The 9,711-nt window shown below is 43.3% G+C and overlaps 1 protein-coding gene across 1 annotated transcript in view; it reads right to left on the reverse strand.

The window, feature by feature from the left end:
- Nucleotides 1–9,711, reverse strand: part of LOC121557561 — a gene marked incomplete at its 3' end in the record, with an annotated part of 52,254 nt that overhangs the window by 20,874 nt on the left and 21,669 nt on the right. The window contains exon 7 of the mRNA XM_045217630.1: nt 3,362–3,487. Within this exon, the coding sequence (XP_045073565.1) occupies nt 3,362–3,487 (126 nt within the window). The remainder of the gene's footprint in view (nt 1–3,361; nt 3,488–9,711) is intronic.

The raw sequence follows: 9,711 nt of genomic DNA on the forward strand, positions 1-9,711 counted from the left end.
TGGAAGGTATTGCTGCCAACTTGTCTTTATATATCTGGAAGGTACAGTATCTGGAAGGTATTGCTGCCAACTTGTCTTTATATATCTGGAAGGTACAGTATCTGGAAGGTATTGCTGCCAACTTGTCTTTATATATCTGGAAGGTACAGTATCTGGAAGGTATTGCTGCCAACTTGTCTTTATATATCTGGAAGGTACAGTATCTGGAAGGTATTGCTGCCAACTTGTCTTTATATATCTGAAAGGTACAGTATCTGGAAGGTATTGCTGCCAACTTGTCTTTATATATCTGGAAGGTACAGTATCTGGAAGGTATTGCTGCCAACTTGTCTTTATATATCTGAAAGGTACAGTATCTGGAAGGTATTGCTGCCAACTTGTCTTTATATATCTGAAAGGTACAGTATCTGGAAGGTATTGCTGCCAACTTGTCTTTATATATCTGAAAGGTACAGTATCTGGAAGGTATTGCTGCCAACTTGTCTTTATATATCTGAAAGGTACAGTATCTGGAAGGTATTGCTGCCAACTTGTCTTTATATATCTGAAAGGTACAGTATCTGGAAGGTATTGCTGCCAACTTGTCTTTATATATCTGAAAGGTACAGTATCTGGAAGGTATTGCTGCCAACTTGTCTTTATATATCTGAAAGGTACAGTATCTGGAAGGTATTGCTGCCAACTTGTCTTTATATATCTGAAAGGTACAGTATCTGGAAGGTATTGCTGCCAACTTGTCTTTATATCTGAAAGGTACAGTATCTGGAAGGTATTGCTGCCAACTTGTCTTTATATATCTGAAAGGTACAGTATCTGGAAGGTATTGCTGCCAACTTGTCTTTATATATCTGAAAGGTACAGTATCTGGAAGGTATTGCTGCCAACTTGTCTTTATATATCTGAAAGGTACAGTATCTGGAAGGTATTGCTGCCAACTTGTCTTTATATATCTGAAAGGTACAGTATCTGGAAGGTATTGCTGCCAACTTGTCTTTATATCTGAAAGGTACAGTATCTGGAAGGTATTGCTGCCAACTTGTCTTTATATCTGAAAGGTACAGTATCTGGAAGGTATTGCTGCCAACTTGTCTTTATATCTGAAAGGTACAGTATCTGGAAGGTATTGCTGCCAACTTGTCTTTATATATCTGAAAGGTACAGTATCTGGAAGGTATTGCTGCCAACTTGTCTTTATCTGAAAGGTACAGTATCTGGAAGGTATTGCTGCCAACTTGTCTTTATATATCTGAAAGGTACAGTATCTGGAAGGTATTGCTGCCAACTTGTCTTTATATATCTGAAAGGTACAGTATCTGGAAGGTATTGCTGCCAACTTGTCTTTATATATCTGAAAGGTACAGTATCTGGAAGGTATTGCTGCCAACTTGTCTTTATATATCTGAAAGGTACAGTATCTGGAAGGTATTGCTGCCAACTTGTCTTTATATATCTGAAAGGTACAGTATCTGGAAGGTATTGCTGCCAACTTGTCTTTATATATCTGAAAGGTACAGTATCTGGAAGGTATTGCTGCCAACTTGTCTTTATATCTGAAAGGTACAGTATCTGGAAGGTATTGCTGCCAACTTGTCTTTATATATCTGAAAGGTACAGTATCTGGAAGGTATTGCTGCCAACTTGTCTTTATATATCTGAAAGGTACAGTATCTGGAAGGTATTGCTGCCAACTTGTCTTTATATATCTGAAAGGTACAGTATCTGGAAGGTATTGCTGCCAACTTGTCTTTATATATCTGAAAGGTACAGTATCTGGAAGGTATTGCTGCCAACTTGTCTTTATATCTGAAAGGTACAGTATCTGGAAGGTATTGCTGCCAACTTGTCTTTATATCTGAAAGGTACAGTATCTGGAAGGTATTGCTGCCAACTTGTCTTTATATCTGAAAGGTACAGTATCTGGAAGGTATTGCTGCCAACTTGTCTTTATATATCTGAAAGGTACAGTATCTGGAAGGTATTGCTGCCAACTTGTCTTTATCTGAAAGGTACAGTATCTGGAAGGTATTGCTGCCAACTTGTCTTTATATATCTGAAAGGTACAGTATCTGGAAGGTATTGCTGCCAACTTGTCTTTATATATCTGAAAGGTACAGTATCTGGAAGGTATTGCTGCCAACTTGTCTTTATATATCTGAAAGGTACAGTATCTGGAAGGTATTGCTGCCAACTTGTCTTTATATCTGAAAGGTACAGTATCTGGAAGGTATCGCTGCCAACTTGTCTTTATATCTGAAAGGTACAGTATCTGGAAGGTATCGCTGCCAACTTGTCTTTATATCTGAAAGGTACAGTATCTGGAAGGTATTGCTGCCAACTTGTCTTTATCTGAAAGGTACAGTATCTGGAAGGTATCGCTGCCAACTTGTCTTTATATCTGAAAGGTACAGTATCTGGAAGGTATTGCTGCCAACTTGTCTTTATATCTGAAAGGTACAGTATCTGGAAGGTATTGCTGCCAACTTGTCTTTATCTGAAAGGTACAGTATCTGGAAGGTATCGCTGCCAACTTGTCTTTATATCTGAAAGGTACAGTATCTGGAAGGTATTGCTGCCAACTTGTCTTTATATCTGAAAGGTACAGTATCTGGAAGGTATTGCTGCCAACTTGTCTTTATCTGAAAGGTACAGTATCTGGAAGGTATTGCCGGCAACAGCCTGTACTTTATTTCCTCAACAGACCTAGTCATGATTGTGGCAATGTGTTTAAAAGACCTGCCAACCCCTCAAAGGAAATGTCCCTCATTTTACGGTCTTTGGCAAGCATTAAATCATGAACATTCAATAGATGTTGTCAGACATCAAACTGGTCCTTGTTATTATGAAAACATTCTATTGTTGTCGACTATCATAACACACTCTGTAGGAGTGATCCATTTTAATGGATGGGGTGGTGTACCTAATAAACTGGCCTCAGTGTATGCATGTATAATTTATACCTGGCACCAACTATCATAACACACTCAAAGTCGCTTAGGTCACTCTTTTTGCCCATTGTAAAGTTCAATGGAACAGTAACTGAATGCCTGGATGCCTGTCTGCCTGCTTTAATAACAAGCCACGGCCACGTGACTCACTGTCTGTAGGAACCAACCAACAGGGTGGTGTAACCATTAGTGGTCGTTTTGTGATAACTGCACAGGTGATTTTAACTTGGGGGGGGGAAACGTTTTAGTTAGGGATTTTTTCGTTTTTACAGGTAACACTGTCAATGCTATGTGAAATCAGTGTGAGTGTGTGTGTGTGTGTGTGTGTGTGTGTGTGTGTGTGTGTGTGTGTGTGTGTGTGTGTGTGTGTGTGTGTGTGTGTGTGTGTGTGTGTGTGAGTGTGTGTGTGTATATACCCAGGAGGTGCACAGTGCGTAATGAAGAGTTTGGCTGCTCCCAGTCCCATAACAGCTGCTGCTTTCGGCCTCTCTCTCTCCGCACGTCCAAGGAAGCGACACACACACTTAAACACCTGCGTATAACTGCAACACACACGAGAACAACACTCATTACCACAAAGAACAGAAAACAGTAGATCAGGTTAAACACATTAACACTCCCCAGTCCAACATATTAACACTCCCCAGTCCAACATATTAACGCTCCCCAGTCCAACATATTAACACTCCCCAGTCCAACATATTAACACTCCCCAGTCCAACACTCCCCAGTCCAACATATTAACACTCCCCAGTCCAACATATTAACGCTCCCCAGTCCAACACTCCCCAGTCCAACATATTAACACTCCCCAGTCCAACACTCCCCAGTCCAACATATTAACGCTCCCCAGTCCAACATATTAACACTCCCCAGTCCAACATATTAACGCTCCCCAGTCCAACATATTAACACTCCCCAGTCCAACATATTAACACTCCCCCAGTCCAACATATTAACGCTCCCCAGTCCAACATATTAACGCTCCCCAGTCCAACATATTAACACTCCCCAGTCCAACATATTAACACTCCCCAGTCCAACATATTAACGCTCCCCAGTCCAACATATTAACGCTCCCCAGTCCAACATATTAACACTCCCCAGTCCAACATATTAACACTCCCCAGTCCAACATATTAACGCTCCCCAGTCCAACATATTAACGCTCCCCAGTCCAACATATTAACACTCCACAGTCCAACATATTAACACTCCCCAGTCCAACATATTAACACTCCCCAGTCCAACATATTAACGCTCCCCAGTCCAACATATTAACGCTCCCCAGTCCAACATATTAACACTCCCCAGTCCAACATATTAACACTCCCCAGTCCAACATATTAACGCTCCCCAGTCCAACATATTAACACTCCCCAGTCCAACATATTAACACTCCCCAGTCCAACATATTAACGCTCCCCAGTCCAACATATTAACGCTCCCCAGTCCAACATATTAACACTCCCCAGTCCAACATATTAACGCTCCCCAGTCCAACATATTAACGCTCCCCAGTCCAACATATTAACGCTCCCCAGTCCAACATATTAACACTCCCCAGTCCAACATATTAACGCTCCCCAGTCCAACATATTAACGCTCCCCAGTCCAACATATTAACGCTCCCCAGTCCAACATATTAACACTCCACAGTCCAACATATTAACGCTCCCCAGTCCAACATATTAACGCTCCCCAGTCCAACATATTAACGCTCCCCAGTCCAACATATTAACGCTCCCCAGTCCAACATATTAACACTCCCCAGTCCAACATATTAACACTCCCCAGTCCAACATATTAACACTCCCCAGTCCAACATATTAACACTCCCCAGTCCAACATATTAACACTCCCCAGTCCAACATATTAACACTCCCCAGTCCAACATATTAACACTCCCCAGTCCAACATATTAACACTCCCCAGTCCAACATATTAACACTCCCCAGTCCAACATATTAACACTCCCCAGTCCAACATATTAACACTCCCCAGTCCAACATATTAACACTCCCCAGTCCAACATATTAACACTCCCCAGTCCAACATATTAACACTCCCCAGTCCAACATATTAACACTCCCCAGTCCAACATATTAACACTCCCCAGTCCAACATATTAACACTCCCCAGTCCAACATATTAACACTCCCCAGTCCAACATATTAACACTCCCCAGTCCAACATATTAACACTCCCCAGTCCAACATATTAACACTCCCCAGTCCAACATATTAACGCTCCCCAGTCCAACATATTAACACTCCCCAGTCCAACATATTAACACTCCCCAGTCCAACATATTAACACTCCCCAGTCCAACATATTAACACTCCCCAGTCCAACATATTAACACTCCCCAGTCCAACATATTAACGCTCCCCAGTCCAACATATTAACTCCCCAGTCCAACATATTAACGCTCCCCAGTCCAACATATTAACACTCCCCAGTCCAACATATTAACACTCCCCAGTCCAACATATTAACACTCCCCAGTCCAACATATTAACGCTCCCCAGTCCAACATATTAACACTCCCCAGTCCAACATATTAACGCTCCCCAGTCCAACACTCCCCAGTCCAACATATTAACACTCCCCAGTCCAACATATTAACACTCCCCAGTCCAACATATTAACACTCCCCAGTCCAACATATTAACACTCCCCAGTCCAACATATTAACACTCCCCAGTCCAACATATTAACACTCCCCAGTCCAACACTCCCCAGTCCAACATATTAACGCTCCCCAGTCCAACACTCCCCAGTCCAACATATTAACACTCCCCAGTCCAACATATTAACACTCCCCAGTCCAACATATTAACACTCCCCAGTCCAACATATTAACACTCCCCAGTCCAACATATTAACACTCCCCAGTCCAACATATTAACACTCCCCAGTCCAACATATTAACACTCCCCAGTCCAACATATTAACACTCCCCAGTCCAACATATTAACGCTCCCCAGTCCAACATATTAACGCTCCCCAGTCCAACATATTAACGCTCCCCAGTCCAACATATTAACGCTCCCCAGTCCAACATATTAACACTCCCCAGTCCAACATATTAACACTCCCCAGTCCAACACTCCCCAGTCCAACATATTAACACTCCCCAGTCCAACATATTAACACTCCCCAGTCCAACATATTAACACTCCCCAGTCCAACATATTAACACTCCCCAGTCCAACATATTAACACTCCCCAGTCCAACATATTAACACTCCCCAGTCCAACATATTAACACTCCCCCAGTCCAACATATTAACACTCCCCAGTCCAACATATTAACACTCCCCAGTCCAACATATTAACACTCCCCAGTCCAACATATTAACACTCCCAGTCCAACATATTAACACTCCCCAGTCCAACATATTAACGCTCCCCAGTCCAACATATTAACACTCCCCAGTCCAACATATTAACGCTCCCCAGTCCAACATATTAACGCTCCCCAGTCCAACATATTAACACTCCCCAGTCCAACATATTAACACTCCCCAGTCCAACATATTAACGCTCCCCAGTCCAACATATTAACGCTCCCCAGTCCAACATATTAACACTCCCCAGTCCAACATATTAACACTCCCCAGTCCAACATATTAACACTCCCCAGTCCAACATATTAACACTCCCCAGTCCAACACTCCCCAGTCCAACATATTAACACTCCCCAGTCCAACATATTAACGCTCCCCAGTCCAACATATTAACACTCCCCAGTCCAACATATTAACGCTCCCCAGTCCAACATATTAACGCTCCCCAGTCCAACATATTAACACTCCCCAGTCCAACATATTAACACTCCCCAGTCCAACATATTAACACTCCCCAGTCCAACATATTAACGCTCCCCAGTCCAACATATTAACACTCCCCAGTCCAACATATTAACGCTCCCCAGTCCAACATATTAACGCTCCCCAGTCCAACATATTAACACTCCCCAGTCCAACATATTAACACTCCCCAGTCCAACATATTAACGCTCCCCAGTCCAACATATTAACGCTCCCCAGTCCAACATATTAACACTCCCCAGTCCAACATATTAACACTCCCCAGTCCAACATATTAACGCTCCCCAGTCCATCATATTAACGCTCCCCAGTCCATCATATTAACGCTCCCCAGTCCATCATATTAACGCTCCCCAGTCCAACATATTATCACTCCCCAGTCCAACATATTAACACTCCCCAGTCCAACACTCCCCAGTCCAACATATTAACACTCCCCAGTCCAACATATTAACACTCCCCAGTCCAACATATTAACGCTCCCCAGTCCAACATATTAACACTCCCCAGTCCAACATATTAACACTCCCCAGTCCAACATATTAACACTCCCCAGTCCAACATATTAACACTCCCCAGTCCAACATATTAACGCTCCCCAGTCCAACATATTAACACTCCCCAGTCCAACATATTAACGCTCCCCAGTCCAACATATTAACGCTCCCCAGTCCAACATATTAACGCTCCCCAGTCCAACATATTAACGCTCCCCAGTCCAACACTCCCCAGTCCAACATATTAACACTCCCCAGTCCAACATATTAACACTCCCCAGTCCAACATATTAACACTCCCCAGTCCAACATATTAACACTCCCCAGTCCAACATATTAACACTCCCCAGTCCAACATATTAACACTCCCCAGTCCAACACATTAACACTCCCCAGTCCAACATATTAACACTCCCCAGTCCAACATATTAACACTCCCCAGTCCAACATATTAACACTCCCCAGTCCAACATATTAACACTCCCCAGTCCAACACTCCCCAGTCCAACATATTAACACTCCCCAGTCCAACATATTAACACTCCCCAGTCCAACATATTAACGCTCCCCAGTCCAACACTCCCCAGTCCAACACATTAACACTCCCCAGTCCAACATATTAACACTCCCCAGTCCAACATATTAACACTCCCCAGTCCAACACATTAACACTCCCCAGTCCAACATATTAACACTCCCCAGTCCAACATATTAACACTCCCCAGTCCAACACTCCCCAGTCCAACACTCTAACACTCCCCAGTCCAACATATTAACACTCCCCAGTCCAACATATTAACACTCCCCAGTCCAACATATTAACACTCCCCAGTCCAACATATTAACACTCCCCAGTCCAACATATTAACACTCCCCAGTCCAACATATTAACACTCCCCAGTCCAACATATTAACACTCCCCAGTCCAACATATTAACACTCCCCAGTCCAACATATTAACACTCCCCAGTCCAACATATTAACACTCCCCAGTCCAACATATTAACACTCCCCAGTCCAAAATATTAACACTCCCCAGTCCAACATATTAACGCTCCCCAGTCCAACATATTAACACTCCCCAGTCCAACATATTAACACTCCCCAGTCCAACATATTAACACTCCCCAGTCCAACATATTAACACTCCCCAGTCCAACATATTAACGCTCCCCAGTCCAACATATTAACACTCCCCAGTCCAACATATTAACACTCCCCAGTCCAACATATTAACACTCCCCAGTCCAACATATTAACACTCCCCAGTCCAACATATTAACGCTCCCCAGTCCAACATATTAACACTCCCCAGTCCAACATATTAACGCTCCCCAGTCCAACATATTAACGCTCCCCAGTCCAACATATTAACGCTCCCCAGTCCAACATATTAACGCTCCCCAGTCCAACACTCCCCAGTCCAACATATTAACACTCCCCAGTCCAACATATTAACACTCCCCAGTCCAACATATTAACACTCCCCAGTCCAACATATTAACACTCCCCAGTCCAACATATTAACACTCCCCAGTCCAACATATTAACACTCCCCAGTCCAACACATTAACACTCCCCAGTCCAACATATTAACACTCCCCAGTCCAACATATTAACACTCCCCAGTCCAACATATTAACGCTCCCCAGTCCAACATATTAACACTCCCCAGTCCAACACTCCCCAGTCCAACATATTAACACTCCCCAGTCCAACATATTAACACTCCCCAGTCCAACATATTAACGCTCCCCAGTCCAACACTCCCCAGTCCAACACATTAACACTCCCCAGTCCAACATATTAACACTCCCCAGTCCAACATATTAACACTCCCCAGTCCAACACATTAACACTCCCCAGTCCAACATATTAACACTCCCCAGTCCAACATATTAACACTCCCCAGTCCAACACTCCCCAGTCCAACACTCTAACACTCCCCAGTCCAACATATTAACACTCCCCAGTCCAACATATTAACACTCCCCAGTCCAACATATTAACACTCCCCAGTCCAACATATTAACACTCCCCAGTCCAACATATTAACACTCCCCAGTCCAACATATTAACACTCCCCAGTCCAACATATTAACACTCCCCAGTCCAACATATTAACACTCCCCAGTCCAACATATTAACACTCCCCAGTCCAACATATTAACACTCCCCAGTCCAAAATATTAACACTCCCCAGTCCAACATATTAACGCTCCCCAGTCCAACATATTAACACTCCCCAGTCCAACATATTAACACTCCCCAGTCCAACATATTAACACTCCCCAGTCCAACATATTAACACTCCCCAGTCCAACATATTAACGCCTCCCCAGTCCAACATATTAACACTCCCCAGTCCAACATATTAACACTCCCCAGTCCAACATATTATCACTCCCCAGTCCAACATATTAACACTCCCCA

Source organism: Coregonus clupeaformis, unplaced genomic scaffold, assembly GCF_020615455.1.
Source record: "Coregonus clupeaformis isolate EN_2021a unplaced genomic scaffold, ASM2061545v1 scaf1155, whole genome shotgun sequence".
NCBI lineage: Eukaryota > Metazoa > Chordata > Actinopteri > Salmoniformes > Salmonidae > Coregonus > Coregonus clupeaformis.